Raw genomic sequence first — 19173 nt, 5'->3', positions numbered from 1 at the left:
GCTCAGATGTGTGAAAAGAAAGTATAAAAATACCTCAAATTTTAATAGCTAATTTCAAATGACATAAGCTGTTTATTCAAAATCTCTAATTCTTCAATTTTAACGTGTTTTGAAACTTTTTACTTAGTATTGTAACAATGAAAAAAGGTTCAAAGCATGTTTCTTTCTGAATAGTTAAAAATAAAAATTAAATTTAACTTATATAAAATTGCTTTTATATGTCACCTTGATTCTAGGCATTCTCCTATTGTCCTATTGTCTGTTGGTGCAGTTTTTTGGTCTTGATAAAATCGTTATTTCCATACTATTGAATATTTCATCATTGCATTCATCTCTTTTAAAAATACAGGAACATGTATTACAGTATGGAATTGTATTTAAGACAATTTTGCACGAATAATAATATATACCAGTTATGTTAGCATAAGGCCCTTTAGGGGAAACAAAACTGGTTTTAATCTTAATAATATTTTTTATTTCAATATCTGATGCGACAAATATAACTATTCTAATAATTTTGTCGAATCTTTGGGGTCTAAAATAGGGTTCCTTTTTTATGGTTGGGGAGAGGAGGGTTGATTATCCTATTATATAAAGTAGTAAGCGTTTTTTGTCTGTCCCGAAGGATCTCGCTAACCGCTGAACCGAAATTGTTCTCCTTTACAGTGAACCTTCTCATAGGTCCTGGGAAGGTTTTAAACTATTTTTGGGGAGGGTGTTTTCACCCCCCTCCCCCCAAAAAAATATTTTAAAAATCTTTTGAAACCCAAATTTAAAATGGGATGAGGTCGACTTTTCACCCTCCTACCAGTGCCCCTAGAGGCTTCTAGGGGCGTAGCCGCTAGTTATTGATAATACACACTATTAGAAGAAATTCAACGACTTGAAAGATTGATCACTGTAACACCTTCATTAATATGTGTATCAAATATCTTATATAATCAAAATTTTCAAATGAAAATTTATCTCCGTCCATGGTTTTTGTCAGGGAGGGATAGGACATTGGGCTGTTCATTGTACTAATCCTCAAAATTTTTCTAATAAAGTTTTCTTATTCGTTGACCTAACAACTTTGGGGACTTCTATTGAATATTTATTGGTTGGTTCATGAAGTTAAGTGTCCAAACGTTTCAATTATTTATTGTAATATACATCAGGGGTAATTTTGTGCATCATCATTAAATTACATAATATTTTCTGCCATTGTCTTATTTCTTTTTCCTTGGGTTTCTTGTTCCCCTGAGGTTCAAATATTTTTTCAAACTTCTTGAATAACAAAGAAAATTCGATGCATCATATTTTGTCATACTGAAAATTGATGGATATCTTTCAGGATAGATAATTGATATCTTTCAGATAGAAAATAGACCATTTATTGCAAGAATAGAAAAGAATTTGTTAACAATACAAAAATTAGCTAGTCATGTAAAAAGCTATAGGCATATTCAGCCTTTAATCATTACTATTTTAATCAGTGGCTTCGCCCCTTGCATCCAGGGGCTCTGCATTGGAACGGAGAGAAAGGGGCCGAAACCAGAAAAACAAAAAATGGACTAGAACTATCCCTTATCAAAGATTAGGAACTTATACTTATAGAGCAGCTATGCCGCTAACTAAATCAGCTGACATAGAAAAACTTTATTTTTACAGAAACGATGATAGTTTCATATGAAAAGTGTAAAATGATTGTAAACCAAATGTAAAAAGAAATATTTTTAAAGCAAAAAGGTAAAAAGAAATATCTTTTTAAAGAAAAATAATAATAAACTCTCTTGAAATTAAAAGTCGTAGAAATTATGTGGGAGGGGGGAGTTGGTGTCTTACACTCTTATTATAAATTTGAATATATCAGATGAAACTAGACCTACATTTCCGTGCTTGGCAGACGCGCGTCAGTCGCGTGTAAGCCACAGTGAAATCGTCGCATTATAACTTTAGAATCCATCTGGATGTTTCAACCTTTTCCTAAACAGACAATCCATCTTTTCAGAATTTGAGTAAAACATTAGAGGGGGAAGGGGTTTAGTAACTCTCCCCATCGCAGTGTCCTTGTGCCGACTCTCAATGGTGTCGGTTATATTAACACAGCCAAGTAGCAGAAAACAATTTGCTAGCAGACGAAAAAGGTCATTGAAAAGGGAGAGAGGTAGTTATCTGTATATAGATCTATACTTTGGATCTGGTTTTATTCAGATGGTTAACCCTTTACAGTCGGGCCCCTTGCCGCACCTTAATCAGTCGGGGGGGGGGGGGGGCGTTCAACGCCCCCCCCCCTATTATCTCAGTTCCTATTAGAGCTAGAGGGCTAAATTTTTTTGTGCAAGTCCCCGGTGTTATGATGAATTTTCGACCTTAAGTAAGTCAAGGTCAATTTTCGCTTCCTTCACCCTTTTATTTAACAACCTTTGTTTTTAGGTCCTTTTTTACTTAAAAATTTCAAACGGCTGTAATTTTTTTATTTTTGAAGCTAGAAGAAAATTTTTTTTGCAGAAAATGTTTATTTTTATGTAAATTTTATGTTTGAAATATCAAAACATAAATTTCAGCTGCCGCAGCTGTACTTGGCAGCTGCCAGCCGCCGCAGTCGGCGGTCGGCGGGAAAACAGCGGCGGATCTTTATGAAATTTTAATACATTATGTAGACATGTAAGAAAAGCTTAAGTTTAAAATTAGAAGTCTCTAAGTCAAAAATTGCGGCCACAGGAGCCTTTTAAAGATTTCTGGGGACCTGGAGGATCAGGACCTACAGGATCATACCTGGAACCTAAAATTGACTTGAACACCTGTATTTAATATGAGGATTTACTATTAGAGGATATTTTAGTATTTTGGTAAGATAAAATGCTTTGTTTAAGTCAAAAAAAAATATTTTTGATCTTTACCTGGATGACCCTGCCAGGTTTGCTGGCATCCTGTGCCCGCCAGGATGGAGATATTCAAAAAATTCCAACTCTCAGTTATGTGTCATACCCAAACTTAAAAAGTCAAGCAGTTTGGGCTCTTTATCTTTCACACACAGAAAATGAGATAGAAAAAACCGGAGGGGGGGGCGTTCATCGCCCCCCCCCCCCCCCGACCGTTAAGGGTTAATTATAAATTGATTTTCCTGTGTTAAATTTCTTAGATAATTTGTGTGGGTTTGACTTTAGCAAAGAGGTTAATGGACAACAAATTTTGTTTTCCACAAGATGAAAAATATTTTATGACGATGCACAATTAGAACAACAGATCTATAATATAAATGTATTAATATACAGATAACTACATCCCCCCTTTTTCAATGACCATTTTCGTCTGCTACCAAATTGTTTTCTGCTACTTGGCTGTGTCAATATAACCGACACCATTGAGAGTCGGCACATGGACACTGTGATGGGGAGATACAGTTACTAAACCCCTTCCCCTTCTAGGGGTTTACTCTAAATCTGAAAAGATGGAAAGTTAATGTTCCTGTAACCTTTGGTTGATTTTCAAATACCCAATTGAGAGTCGGCACAAGGTCATTGCTATAGGGAAATAAAGTTATTTAACCATTTCTCCCTATAGTGTTTTACTCTATAGACAAAGGTCGTTTTAGAATCATTAATCATATAAGAAAATGCAATTTGTCTACTGTTTATTTGTTTATTATTGGTTTTTATTTTTTCTCTCCCTCTACATATGAATAATGAGGTTCTTAAATTGGTACTCTTTTATTTAGGTTTATAAGCTTTTTAAACAGGTATCTAAAGGGATAAGACAATGGCCAATACATTGATGTACATTACAAATGATGATACACAAAATTACCCCTTGATTAGATTAAAATTAATGGTTAAAACGTTAAAATGTTAAACAATAAACCAACCAATCTAAATCAAAAGTCCTCAAAATAAGAAAACTGTTTTATAAAGCTTTGGGGATCAGTGTGATAAACAGCCCAATGTCTCCTCCCTCCCTAATTCTAACATTATGCAGCAATAGTAACTAACATCATTTTATGAAATCTAAAATTATTTCATAAAAATTTAAATATTAGAGCGCAGAAGTGGGTACAAGGGGTTTCAAAAACTCCCTTTAAAATTAAGATAGAAGGGGCCTGCCTTCCCCCTTTTTTTACTTAATTGAGAAATATAACCTCATGACAAAACCCTGTGCACGCTTCGGAAGCTAAATGGGGTATTCCTGTCCATTGAATAAATGATGACCTATCGGTCCATCATTTATTCCCTCGGGTAAGAAATATTCATTCCTAAACAAAAAACTGGACAGGAATATCATTCTCATTTAAACAAAAAACTCATTTTTTATGCTAAAATGTGGTTTGATTTTGGTTTTTAATTTTCATTTATTTCCCGGCTATGATCATTTATATCCCTGATATCAAAGTTCTTTTAATAATTAATAAAAATTCTAAAATCTTCCAAAAAAAAATTAAAAATCTTCTAAAAATGACTACCTCCGGGAAATAAATGGGGTATTCCTGTCCAGTTGACATAAATGATGACCTATCGGTCCATCATTTATTCCCTCGGGTAAGAAATATTCATTCCTAAACAAAAAACTGGACAGGAATATCATTCACATTTAAACAAAAACTCATTTTTATGCTAAATTATATATATTGAAAATAAGTGTTCTTTTCAAAAAAATATTATAAATATGAAAAAAGGAGATTATTTTCTTTCTTTTAGTAATTAATAAAAATTATAAAATCTTCCAAAAAAAATTTAAAATCTTCTAAAATCATACCAGGGATATAAATGAGATACCAGGGAAATAAATGAATATTTACATCCACTATTTAAGGGGTTGTTTATGTGGGAATGAATATTTACATCCACTATTTAAGGGGTTGTTTATATGGGAATGAAATTTGTCTAAACCCTTCATAGATATTCTATTATATAAAGTAATTTTTTGTCTGAAGCTTAAGATTATAATAACTACTGTACCGCTTGGGTTCTCTAATTCAGATAAGCTTCACATAAGTCCTAAGATGGTTTTTTAGGCTATCTTATTTTTAGTATCAAATCTTTGTAAGTTTTGGACTATGTTAATGCCTATCAATTCACCTTCGAATACGGAGCCTAAATGCTAGGGGCGCTGCCACTAGCAAGGAATATAAAACATCAATATGAATTTACAGTGTTTTTTTTGTAATGAAATGTTATTGCTGCTTTTTTGATCTAAACTGAACAAAAAAACTAAAGGAGGTTCCTATGAAGGCTAAGATGTTATATTATCTGATATTGGCTAAATACCAAACTCAAAAAATGACAGGGGCATACATTCTAATAAACAAAGATATATACAGGGTGCGTCACATAAATCGGGACATTTTTTAAACGGCCATAGCGCGAAAACTACTTGACCAATCAGGACGTTTGACCCCACTATAGAAAGCTTAGGTAATGACCTTTTAGCACAAAAAAATCTTTGGACGAAGATGGACATGTACACCGAGCTGGACGCGTATATGTTCAACAAGGCAGATTCCAAATGCGCCGGTGGTTAAGTGCGCAAAATCACAAAACGTAGGGTCCGACAGGGAAGGAGTTGGAATCTTGACCCCAAATTTTGTGGGTGTCTTAGGCTCATTGAGACACACATTTTGCCGTGTTTAAATCCATTTTAGCTCAATCCTAGCCAAAATGAGGTCGATTTTTCAAGATTTTAAGCCTTAAGAAATCACAAACAGTGGGGCCCGACAGGGAAGGAGTTGGAAATTTGACCCAAAATTTTTTGTGTGTCTTAAGCTCATCGAGACACGCATTTTGAGTACTTAAAGTCCACTGTAGCTAAATCCTAGCCCAAATGAGAGCAAAAACATGGATTTTGTCAATTTGGCGGTTACTCATGATCCTAAGGAAATGTGGCCTCCCAGTAGCCCGATCTTAATTCAATGGACTTTTGGGCCTAGGGCTACTTTGAAGCATGCACCAATAGACGTGCCCATACCACAAAGACCTCCCTCATTGCCACTATCAAGGAGAACTACGCCAGCTTGGACAGGTACATTTTAACCTGGACCTGCCGGCGGTTGAGGAGGCGGGTAGAGACGGTGATTGAGGCTGGCGGCGATTTTATTGAATAATCTACTAGTCATATACCTATTTTGCTTCCCAGTTTTTAAAATTCAATAAATTCTTTAAAATTGACGATTTTATGTTCATTTCTTTAAAAATTACAAATTGTCCCGATTTATGTGACGCACCCTGTATATTAATATTAATGTCTGTATGTTATGAAATGTCCACACGCTTATATAATAAATGCAATTTAATAATACTAGCATCTAGTGGCTCTATTTTCGAAGTATAGGGGAAAAAATTGGTTGAAACCATCATAAATGTTTAAGTATATATTAAGTAGCTTTTAACCTTCACGGGACCTATCAAAAGCCCTCATAAAAAGAAGAACTCAATCAGTTTAGCAAATTATTGAAATCTCATAATACAGGTAAAGAAAACCTTAAAAACCATCCCAAATATTAATCTAAAAATTAAAAAGCCTAAAACCATCCAGGGACCTATTTTAGGATTCCTTAAAATGAAGAACTCAATTGTTTCAGTTGTTATTAAAATCATTCTTTTTAAACTTACTGCTTTATATAATAAGACTAGCGGCTACGCCCCTAGAGGCCTCTAGGGTCACTTGAGGAGGGGGGAGTCGAATTTGATAACCCAATTTCTTATTTTAGATTTTAAAAGAAAAAATTTTTAAAAATATTTTGGGGGGTGCAAAAAAAATTTTTTGGAGGGGGTGCCCCCACCCATAATTTTTTATTTAGTTAAAAATTTTTTTTTAAATTTAGGGGGGGTATTTTTCATTTTGATGGGGTTGGGGGTGTCCCACCCCCCCCAAGAAAATAGTTATAAACCTTGCCGGGACCTATGAGAATCTACCCTGTTAAGCAGAACCCGATCGGATCAGCGGTTAGCGAGATCCTTCGGTACAGACACATAGACAAACAAACATCCTGTTACATTAGTATAAGGATTATAGTTGCTTCGCTTCTCATGGCAATTTTTCTATTTTTTATCATTATTTTCCCTGCTTTGTTGATCCAATATATAATATATATGGAAATGTAAAGTACCTTCCTTTCATCAGAGCATTTGTGTAAGCTTTCAAATATCAGAAATAGATAAGTTTCTTGTAACAATGTTATCATAATCGATATGTAATTACTTGGATGTTACACCAGATTTTCATGTACTCTAATAAAGTTGTACTCGCAGCTTGTTAAATTACGGTACTCCCAATCCAACCTTTTACCCCATCCCCTCCCATCTTACTGGATGAATCTTCATAATTGCCAATTATCTCTTCTTTATAAAGCATAGGCCACGCACAATGGTTCTTCAATCTCCCTTGGATTTCGCACAACTTGAGGCATTGCTGAGAAATGAGATTTTCTCATATTAAATTCAAAATAGAGTTCTCTCCTCCAGGTTATTCTCAAAATAGGGGTTGGATTTTTTTTATCTGTTTGAAACGCTAAACTAATTTTCATAGACTTTATTGAGTATATCTATAAAACAAAGTAGCTTGATGTCTGTCCGTCTGTCTGTCCGTCTGTCCGTCTGTCTGTCCCTTAAGATCTCAGTAACCACTGAACCTATTGGATTCTACTCTTCAGGGTATATACCTATTGGTCCTGTGGTGGTTTTAAGCTATTTTCTTGGGGGGTGGGACACCCCCAACCCCCCCAAAAACAAAAAAATCCCCCCCATTTTTTTTTTTTTTTGTAAGAAATATCCTTGGCCCTTTGTAGAATATTTCCTTTGTGGAAGATTTCCTTTGTGGAATATTTTTTTTTACAAATTTCACCTTACAAATTTTACCATCTCTTGGGGCAAAGCCCCTAGATGCTAGGGGCGAAGTCGCTAGTGTAAACATAAAGTAGATAGAATAGCAGAAAGTCTTCTATTTTTAGGGTCTTTGTCAAAGGGGAAATATGCAATGGAAATTTTATTCTTCAATTATCATAAAAGTTTAGTAGGGTAAGATCCCTAGAAATGCTAGTATGCTTTGAATCAGCTTATAGTGCCTAAATAAATGACGTCATACAAATCATATGTCTAATGATAGGCCAGTATACATTATAATTGATAAATAGTAGAATATATACTGGCCTATCATTGGTCATTTGTATTTCATGACTTCATTTTTCATTTGACATTACAAGCTGCTTCTATGCTTTCAGTAGTGATTTAATAATTATTTCTCGCATTGTATTATCAACAGCTTTCCGCAGATATAGAATGTACAATTATAAGATTAAAACCAGTTTTTTTTAGCCCAGAAGTGTCAAAGGCATGGGCTAAAAAAACTGGTTTTATTCTTATGATTGTACATTTTTATATTTGTAGAAAGCTGGATATAATACGATGCTAGACATATTTTTTTCGTATGGATGAGAACCGGTTCCTATCCACCGGAATGAATACGAGAAAACAGTTTAAGAGTTTGTCTTAAAGGATACTTGTATAAATACTTTGCATCCTCTACTCTTACTGTAAAGCAAACAAAAAAAACCTCTTGACCTATAGACTATGCATTATCTTTACCTTCCTTATTGTTTTTTCTTTGTAGTATAGCAGCTACTCTATAATTTCATATTGTTACCCTCACATTTTTTATATTTCTATTTTTCTTTTATTTTCTTTACTACTAAGGAATTTCCTACTATTCAACCGATTGAGTTCTCCATTTAAGGAAAGTTTCTCATATATCCTGGGATTGTTTAATGTTATCTTATTTTTATATTTAATGGTTTTAGGCTATTTTTTTACACTTTCCCTAACAAATATACAAAGCCCCTAAATGCTAGGGGATCTAGAGCCGCTAGTTTATTATGTAGGGTAACTAAATAAATCTTTATCAGGAATCTAATTAAAGTACATAAATTAGTAAAATTCGCATTTTAAATATAATTATGCTTATTCAAGTAAAATGAAAACCTTACCTAGCCTTTGAAAAAAAACTTTTTTTGTTATCTGGTCTATTGGATATAAGAATTGATATCTATCTAAATTCTAAAACCAGAATCCCCAAGTTAAGAACTGTGTAAAGATCCTTTGTAAAATTTTGTGCATCGGCTAAATAAACATTCAGACCTTAGTTTTTAGTGCATCCAGGCTGTGGTACCTAACATGCATCTACAATAGCTACCTAGATAGATAGATAGTCAGAATCAGGATAGATAGATAGTCAGAATCAGGATAGATAGATAGTCAGAATCAGGATAGATAGATAGATAGAATCAGGATAGATAGATAGTCAGAATCAGGATAGATAGACAGTCAGAATTAGGATAGATAGATAGCACTGAAAGAGAAAGTTGAGAATATTATACAGGTACCTAAATAGATTTACAATCAGATAATAAAGTTGGTACAATAACTACCTAGATAGATAGATAGACATAATTTTGATAGATAGATAGCACTGAAAGAGAAAGTTGGGAATATTAAATAGGTACCTATTTAGATTTACAAACAGTGGATAAAGTTGGTACACTTAAAAATAAAATTCAGATAGTAAAAAAATGTTAATAAAAAACTTGATTAATCATATACTCAAATAATATACATGTAGCTGGAAAGATTATCAAGATTTTTTACTTTTGTAAAAATCAAATTGTTGTGCATAAAGTTGTATTCAACATTCATCCACAAGGTACACAGGTATACAAATATGTAAAAGCAGTCAGAAGATAGAAATGGAAAGAAAAAGAAATTTCAGCATTTTAAATAAGTACCTTGGTAGCTGTCCCATTAAAAAATTGATTACTCAAAATTCATACAAATAGATCAAGGTACATTAGGACAGAAAAACATACAATGAAAATTTTTAAACACAGATAGAAGAAAAATTTGGGTAATTTAAACATTTTACCTGGAAAGATTTACATACATGAATCATAATTAAGACTCAAAAATTGGAAGTATTAAAATTCTTTCTATTTTGTTTTAGGTGGTATTTATGACATTGGAGGTGGGCTTCATGGAGAATCTGGCTTCAGGGGATGTATAAGAAATCTTACAATTGATGGAAAATTAAGGTAAACCATTTGGTTCCGTTTTTATGAAATTATATTAGAGGTGCTTTCCCTTCAAAGTGCCTAGTGAGCACAGAATCCCCTACTCATCTATTCTTTAGTATTTAAATTGATTGAAAATATTGGGGAATGGTATTTATTTTCATTATGTCTAACCCATGAGAAGTTTATTAAACCTGCGGGGCTACTTTGTACACAAAATAACTTATTCTATCTTAAACAGGAAAAATACCGCTACACCCTTTAGTATCATTAATTTCAAAATAAGAATATGGTTTTTCTGTCTTTGAATAGGCTTTTTGAGGGAAACCGCCCAAATATGAGACACCAGATTTTAGAAAATTATCTTGAACCATTTATTTTAGTAAAGAAATTCCCCAAAAAAGTATAATTTAAAATGATTTTACTGTTTAGATTATTGGAATCAGGAGATGGAATAATAAAAGGATGTTCCTTGGAAGACACTTGCGGTTGTCAAAACAATGGACGATGTAGAAAGGTACTTTATAAACATTAAATAATCCTATTATATACTAGTAAGCTTTTCTTGTCTGTATCTAAGGATCTCGCTAAGTGCTGATCCGAAATGGTTCTCCTTTACAATGAAGCTTTTTATAGGTCCAGGGAAGGTTTTTAATTATTTTGGGGGAGGGTAATCCCACATTAATCGACCCTATAGGCTTCTAGGGGTGTAGTTGCTAGTTCTTATTATAAAGTAACAGGATCTCTGTATGTCTGTCTTTACCGAGAGATCTTGCTAACCGCTGAACCGATGTGGTTCTTCTTCCCAGTAAAGCTTCTCATAGGTCCTGTGAAGTTTTAAAGCTATTTTGGGGTACGGTACCACCATCCTCCCAAGAGAAATTATTTTCAAATATCCGCTTGGCGGCACCACTGTATTCTTCCTACAAGAGCACCATCTCATTTTCTATATTTTATAAAATTTACAACCCAGAACTTCGGCAAGTTAGACCAAAAAATTACGAGACCTAATCAAAACAAATCTATACTGAAACTAAAACCACATCATAGTTTTATTGGAAGTGTGTAAGTTTTAAGGAGTTAAAATTCTAACTTAATGATTACCATGACTAGAATAATGGATTTATTAATACTTGGATCATACCCTAGATCATCGTGTATTTAATAAAATGAAACTTATAGCAGGCTAAAATAACGCCACCTCCCCTCACACTACTGGATGAACGAACTAACCAATAAATGACAAGGCAATAGCAACCAAACGACAATTTTGTCCTCTGTCTTAATATCCACGTATATTATACATTCATTATTAGTTAGAAGAAGCTTGAAATTATAATTATATAATTATTCAGGACAAGTGTGACTGCACAGGAACAGGTTTCACAGGAACTGTTTGTACACTATCCATACATCCTACTTCATGTAAACAGGTAAATGTAAGAATAGTTTTATAGACAGCTTTCCACGGATATTAAAATGAAAAGTTATAAGATTAAAACCAGTTTTGTTAGCCAAAGGGGCCAAAGAGATATTGAACTGGAAAAGAGTAATGAATATTTTTTTTAAATTGCTTATATTTTACAACAATTCTTAAAATATAATAATGTAATAGTAAGAAGAAATACTTAATATGTAATGTTTAATGAAGTGAAAGCATAACACCAGTAATTATATTCTTACAAAAACAAATAAGAACAGAATTTGTTAGGATACAATATAGACTAGTATTACTTAGGATATTTCAGAGAAAGAGAGGAAAATGGGCTGTTTATTACTTAAGTCCCCAAAGTTTTATTATAACGTTTTCTTATTCGTTGTCTTAACATATTTGGGACTTTTAATTAATTTTGATTGGTTGGATTATTAAGTTGAGTGTCCATACATTTCAACCAGTAATTGTAATCTATAGAGGGGGTAATTTGGTGTATCATCATTGGGGATGTACATCAATCTATATTAATTTTATATAAGAAGAAGTTCCACCCAAAATCAAAACTTGAGCAAAAAGTTTTGATTGAGCCCAAAAAATAGTAATGGCCTCACATTTGTTTTCACAAAATCGAGGTTGTTTATAAAGGAATAATATTATTTTGGCACTGTCTGAGTTGATCTAAATTAAAGGTGTCTGCCTATTTGGACTTTATTGCCCTCTGGAGCTTAACATATATTATATAATATAAACATTATCCTTATATGAAAGTAACAGGATGTTTGTCTGTTTTTCTGCGTGTCTATCTGTGTGTACCGAAGGATCTTGTGAAGGTTTATAACTATTTTTGAGAAGTTTACAACCACACTTCCAAGAGAAATCGTTCCCAAAAATTGAATACAATGCTATTCAGGAAAGCTTTTTGATTTTTATGATAGTACCAGTTCTCAACCATTTTGAACAATCATGTATCCTTCCGTATTATATCCAGTTTACTACGAATCATAAAATTTAAACCAGTTTTGTTAAACCCGTGCCTTCGACATCTCGGTCTGTTTATAATACGATGCGATAAATAACCTTAATGCGATGATCATTTGGTAATATTCTTATAATTACAGGCTATATATTCTGGAATGAGAAAGGTGACCTACCTACCAGAGAACACAGGACTCAATGACCTGTACACAGTGGATATTGATGGTCCAGGGCCAATTAAACCCCAACAAATTCCATGCAGGTAAATGTTTCAATGTTGTCCAGGAATTAGTATTCCAAAAACCAAATCAATCGGATAATTATATCACATAAAAAATTGTTGTCAAAAAATTTAGAATCAAGAAGATTGAAATGAACGTACAGGCATTTGAATTGAATTGAAATGAATCATCATGAAAAAGTTTGAAATCAACGGGACAATTCCAACAAGTCTAAATATACAAAAAGATAATGAACATACGGACGGACAGACCGACCTCCATTATTAAAAAGCTTCGCTTTGAAAATAAGTTTTTATTTTATCATGACAATGATGTCTCAATAAAAATAAATGATCAAAAAAATCAGTTAACCCTGTCAGAAAACAAATCTTATGTGTCATGATTTTTTACAGTTTTATCTTACATTTATGATTTATTCTAAGAGGTTCTGTATATTACATTTTCTCAACTAATTATAGAATTTCTGTAAGATTAAATTTAGATTGTTATAGAATATTGATAAACTTTTCTTGTTAAGTTATGAAGAAGGGAAATATGTGACAAGAATTGGACACGACAACCAAGAACCTACAAAAGTTGATGGTTTTCAGGTATGAATATAATATTTTTTAATCTAATATCTTTATTTTAATATTCTTATAATAAAGTAACAGGATCTTTGTTTATCTGTATGTCTGTCTGTATCAAAGGATCTCACTAACCGCTGAACCAATCGGTTTCTCCTTTACAGGGTTGCTTCTCTTTGGTTCTGCGAAGGTTTTTATTAATTAACTATTTTTGGGGAGATAAATAATAAGAAATTTGATTATGTTTATCTAGTTTATTTTAAAAACTATGCATTGTTCTATCTATGACAAAAGAAAAAAGATAATTATCATAGTTAAATAAGTTTTTTTCTGAATTCTTTTTCTTTATTGCATACTTTATTTTACTTTTTCAATTTTTTATGAAGCACAATATGAAATGATACAACTAAAGATAATTATGTTAGTAAACAACTAATGTGATACTTACAAATCTTATTTAGTAAACTAAATGGTCAGTTTTACCCCTCATTGAGCAAATTGGACATGATATATTGGGGGTTTCAGTAGGAAAATACTTTACATTACATTGTCACTAACCTAATTCAGGCTTTTACAGAATGTATCAAGGAAAAAGTAATAAGTATGCTGACCTAATAAATATATATCCTATTATATTTTGTCTGAAGCTTAAGATCTCAGTAACTACTGAACCGATTAGGTTCTCTATTTTAGATATGTTTCATATAGGTCCTGTGGTTGTTTTAAGCTATTTGATTTTCAGATTTTTTTTTTTTGATGGTTTAAAGCTATTTTACTCTATCCTATAGAGACCCTATATGCTAAGGGCGTAGTCGCTAGTTTTAAAAAATGGATTAAGAAATTTAAAATATTGTTAAAGTCTTGGTTAATTGAATAAGGAAACATTATAAAAATCAATTTTTTAAAAATTGTTTTTTAAGAACTTCATTCAAAGGAATTCAAACAACAAAATACATAAAAAGTAATAATAGCCTCTTTAAAGCAAAGTAGTTTTAGAATGTAATTTAAATTGAGAGTGTCCTCTTAAGATTGTCTAAAATTAAAATCATAGGAAAATCATTCTCATTTAAACAAAAACTTATATTTATGCTAAAATGTGGTTTAATTTTGGTTTTTAATTTTCATTTATTTCTTCAAAGTAATCATTTTTTTCCCTGAGGTAATTATGCTTTCTTTTAGTAATTAATAAAAATTCTAAAATCTTCCAAAAAAAAATTTAAAATCTTCAAAAAAAATTCAAAAATCTTCTAAAAATATTTTCTCAGATTTTCATATAAATATGACTGTATAGACATGGGAACTTCAGTCGTGCGAGGCTTGTGGTGCAGAACTGAGATTCTGTTCACCCGTTGCCATGACTACCTCGGGGATAAAAATGATACCAGGGAAAAAATGATACCTCATGGAAAAAAATGACTACCTCGGGGAAATAGATGACTACCTTGAGGAGAAAAAAGAATATTTACATCCACTATTTTATGGGTCATTTATGTGAGAATGGTATTACACAGTTTAAGGTATTAACATATCTCTTTATGTTTGGGATGGTATAAATATAATTGAAGATGATGTATTGGGTGTGAATACGGATAACCTTGGCACCTACCCATTATTCTGATAAGACAATTTCCTTCATGGGTGTATAAACCCCCATCTCAAATATATCTACTTTTATTAGATAGTTTCCAAGCTTTTAAAATATTCTAATAATTATAACAGTACAGTGTCATTTGACCCTTACAGTAGATATTTTTATAAAAGGTAGACCAATGTAATTTTTTTAATTATTGACCAGTAAATGAAATGTAGAAATGAAGTATTATGCTAAGATGGAGGGGACATTGAGCTGATTATTACACCAGTCCCCAACGTTTTATATTAACGCTTTCTTATTCGTTAGCTAATCAACTTTGGAAACTTTTTCTTGAATTTTTTAGGTTGATTTATTAAGTTGAGTGTCCAAACGTTTCAAATACTAATTATCTTATCCCTTTAGATCCCAAAGTATTATGTAGGAATCTACATACTTTTATGTCTTTTTTTGATAATTTTAATGGAATCTACAGGTGGGTTGTTTCATTTGTTACCATGTATGTGTAAATTATGGATACTGGTTGAGATGTGTAATCTAATAATTGCAGGAGCCTGGGTCCTTCAGACAGACAATACACTACCAAGCCCCCTGGGAGTTTATACAACTATTAACTAAGAATTCTCTTCAGTGTACACAGTACCTTAGGTAAGTGTAATAATTACATTTACAGCATGGCTTCGGAACCGAACAATATCCGCTGGATTAGAACCAGTTCTCAGTCATACTGAAAATTCATGTATAGCATCTTATTACAGAAAATTTTCCACGAATATTAAAATAAAAATCATGAAATTAATAACAGTTTTGTTAACCAAAACCTCAGGACTAGAAAAACTGGTATTAATATTATAAATTTATATTTTGTTATCCGCGGAATGTTGTTTGTGATATGATGCGATAAATTACAATTATATAATTAAAAAAAAACAGCTTGCATGCATTTACAAATAGATTTCTTTCTATTTATTATAAAATTAATTTTGTATATTCACTGTAAAAAAAACCTGCTTACAATGCCTTGGAACGGTAATACTTTTTACTAAATGCTTGAATACATTTTTCACAAGAATGATTTGAATTATATTTTATTTGAATACAATCAAAAATAAAGCTTCAATCCTTAGTAAGTTTTATGAACTTTAAACATAAAATCATTTAGCTTCAAGAATTTCAAGAACAGAACAAAATTAATTCGTAATTTGATAAAAAAAAAATTGGTTTGCATTATATAGAACAACTAGAGGCTCTGTAATCGATCAAAGGTGTTGTAGGGAACAAAAAAATAGCCTTTAACCATCCCAAGGATTAAAGCTGAAATTAAATATAGTCTAAAATTACCCCGTGACCTATGTAAAGCTTCTCTGTAAAGGAGAACTCAACCAGTTAAGTAGTTATTGCAATTCTAAGCTAGAGACAAAAACCTTAGTCTTTATAATATAGTTCCTGATAAGGGAAAATTATATTAAGTTGAGAATTTTTTTTATATTTCTGATTGACTAAACCTAATCTTAAATTTTTACAGTGTAGAATATAATATAATGCATGATTTACTATTCATGCAATTTGTGGGAGTAATAATGTGCAAACATTAGTACACAATAATAAACAGTAAATAATTAGTTTTGCCTGAATAAATACTCTTTTATTTAGCAGAGCGGCTACTATGTAATTAATATTTAATATGTATTCATAAGGGGTTCAAAATGATCGATAAAGAATGGGTTTTAAGAAACATAAAATAAGGGGTGACAATTTCATTAAGATTATACATGAATCATACAGAATAGGTACTTAATTTCAGGGAAGCTACTCAGGTAGGAAGGGGGTCATAGGGCTGTTTATTACACTGGTCCCCAAAGTTTTATGATAACGTTCTCTTATTCGTTGGCTCAATAACTTTGTTGACTACACCAAATTTTGATTTGTTTCATTGTTAAAACTTTTCAACCACTAATTGAAATAAACAGAGGGGTAATTTTGTGTATCATCATTGAGGATGTACTTGGATTTACCACAACATAATTTCTTTTTCAAAAATCTTTGGTAGAACCACTATTGAATGAATAAGTTGATAGATGCAGATAGATATAAAATAGACAGTTATTATGTTAAAACTCTGTAATTAATTTATAATTGTTTTTGTTTATTCTGGGGTTATATTAATCTCTCCCCAGAGTATTTTACTTTGTAATAGATAGTTGTATATTCATATATAAACAAAGAAATAAGAGATATTGAAAGGGAGAGAGAAATAAAAGGAAAGCTAGTATAATAATAAAGAAAAAAATAATAGAAAGATATAAGAATGTTTTTTTTATTACTTGGATCTTTCACCAGATTATCATGTACTCTAATAAAGTAAAACTTGCAGCTGGCTAAAATAAGGACCCCTACTATATACCTAATTCACCAACTCCCCTTCCCTACCACTGGATGAACGAACTGACCAATAAGTGATGTCTATGTTAGCAACACGAATTTTCCCCTCTCATAATATCCAAGTATGTTACATCAATTGATATAAAAAAGAAAGAAAGACAGAAATAGAAAGGAAAAAGAGAAAAAAAAGTTATAATTAAAAGTAAAAGCAGTAAGAAAGTAAAGAGAAAATTAGTGCTAAAAAGACATTATGAAGTAAATTGAAATTGAGAGAAAACAAAAAAAACATTAAATTGGATATTTATCGCATCGTATCAAAGACAGCTTTCCACGGATGTTAAAATGAAAATCATAACATTCAAGCAAGGTTGTTAGCTCCGAGGAGCCGACGGCCTGGGCTCTTGAAACTGGTAAAAAATTTATGATTTTTTTATTTTAATATTTGTGAAAATTGTCTGAAATACGATGCTATACTTTATATTTCAGCAGTATGGCTGAGAACCGGTTCGAATCAAGCGGAAATTCATCGGTTTCGAACCTATACTGGAAATTGTGTTTTTTTTTACGTCCTATTAATTTAGTGTATTACATACAATTACAGTAATCTAGAACTTTGCTAACATAACAAAATAATGAAAACAACTGATTGGTAAACCATCAGAGGCGTGCAGAGGTTGGTTGTACCAACCCCCCTGTAGTGGGGTAGATAACCTACGTGTTCGACCCTTTACACCCCCCTTTACAAGGGTCTACACTTCCTGATACACCCCTGTAATACATTCAAGGGGGGTGTAAAGGTAAAAAGCCACATCGCTTTACCAATTCAGACTTCAATTACACTTTTTGCACCTTCGTTAAAATTAAAATGTAGTCTGTCTTACACACCCAACCTGATTTTGATTTGAGGGGCTGTTTAAATCTTAAGGGGGGGGACCAGGGGGGGTATCAAAATAAACCCTCTGCACGTCATTGCATACTATACATACAAATATGTTTCAGTAGAATATAAGTTCAAATAATGAAGTGACATATACTTTTTTAAAAACTTTAGAATTGCTACACTAATAAAAAGCTTTCAATAAACCTAAATAACTTACAAACAAAGTAATCAGTAGAATTGCTACGCTTAAACAAGCCGAAAGAAGGAAATAAGATCTTAATTGACATACATACAAACACAATAATCTTTAGAAAAGCTTCACTATTAGCAAGGAAACATAAAAATAACTGACATACATATAAACAAACGAATTATTTTATAGAATAGCTTTGCTCTTAACAAGCCTAACATAGGTAATGAAGTAAGTTTTATTAGGGTGTGCAACTTTTACAACCAAAAAAATAGGAAAAATAAAACTAAAATATACAATTTTGGTTTTGTCAAAAACTATTGGTCAGTAAGTATCCTTTCATTGTACATTGCTACGGAATTTAACATTACTAAACATTTCTTTTTCAACTAAGAGGAGCTGGAATCCAAGGCTATCATAAAGTGATTTCATCCTATGTTTTTTTTTATAGGATATACATAATTTAATGATAATAATTTAATTTTGATCCAATAACACATTGCCTTTTGATTTTGGCTTTGTTTGAAATATTTCAAAGTTTTGGTTGGAATGTGTTGACACTAAAAACAAATAAATCAGAAACTATTTCTATCAAAAACTTTTTTCTTGTTTATTATGTTTATGCAATTCAACTTAAATTTATTAATAGCAGATAATGTTTCATTAATAAAAAATCCTTAGGCACATTGTTCTTGCAAACTGCTTTTTAGTCAAATTCACAATAGAATAACATGCTTCCAAAAACCTCTATTGGAATAATAAGCACGTTACAGAAGAGATTGGGGGGTTACCCTACAATTTCCAGTTTAATTTTAAAAACAAACTTTTTCTTTGGGTTGGGTTGGTGGGGGGGGGGGGCAATTTATATTAGAAGGACTGGTT

General features: G+C 32.0%; 1 protein-coding gene across 1 annotated transcript in view; it reads left to right on the top strand.

Moving 5' to 3' along the window:
- Positions 1 to 19173, top strand: part of LOC145333238 (neurexin-4-like) — a 52092-nt gene that overhangs the window by 9325 nt on the left and 23594 nt on the right. Inside the window, exons 5-10 of the mRNA XM_080178375.1 lie at positions 9964 to 10051; positions 10463 to 10547; positions 11386 to 11463; positions 12584 to 12702; positions 13200 to 13272; positions 15390 to 15487. Of these exons, the coding sequence (XP_080034501.1) occupies positions 9964 to 10051; positions 10463 to 10547; positions 11386 to 11463; positions 12584 to 12702; positions 13200 to 13272; positions 15390 to 15487 (541 nt within the window). The remainder of the gene's footprint in view (positions 1 to 9963; positions 10052 to 10462; positions 10548 to 11385; positions 11464 to 12583; positions 12703 to 13199; positions 13273 to 15389; positions 15488 to 19173) is intronic.

This window comes from Acartia tonsa, chromosome 12, assembly GCF_053477335.1.
Source record: "Acartia tonsa isolate MP-2025a chromosome 12, ASM5347733v1, whole genome shotgun sequence".
NCBI classification, from domain to species: domain Eukaryota; kingdom Metazoa; phylum Arthropoda; class Copepoda; order Calanoida; family Acartiidae; genus Acartia; species Acartia tonsa.
Note: the sequence above shows the minus strand (reverse complement) of the source record. Positions and strands in the feature narration are given on the sequence as shown.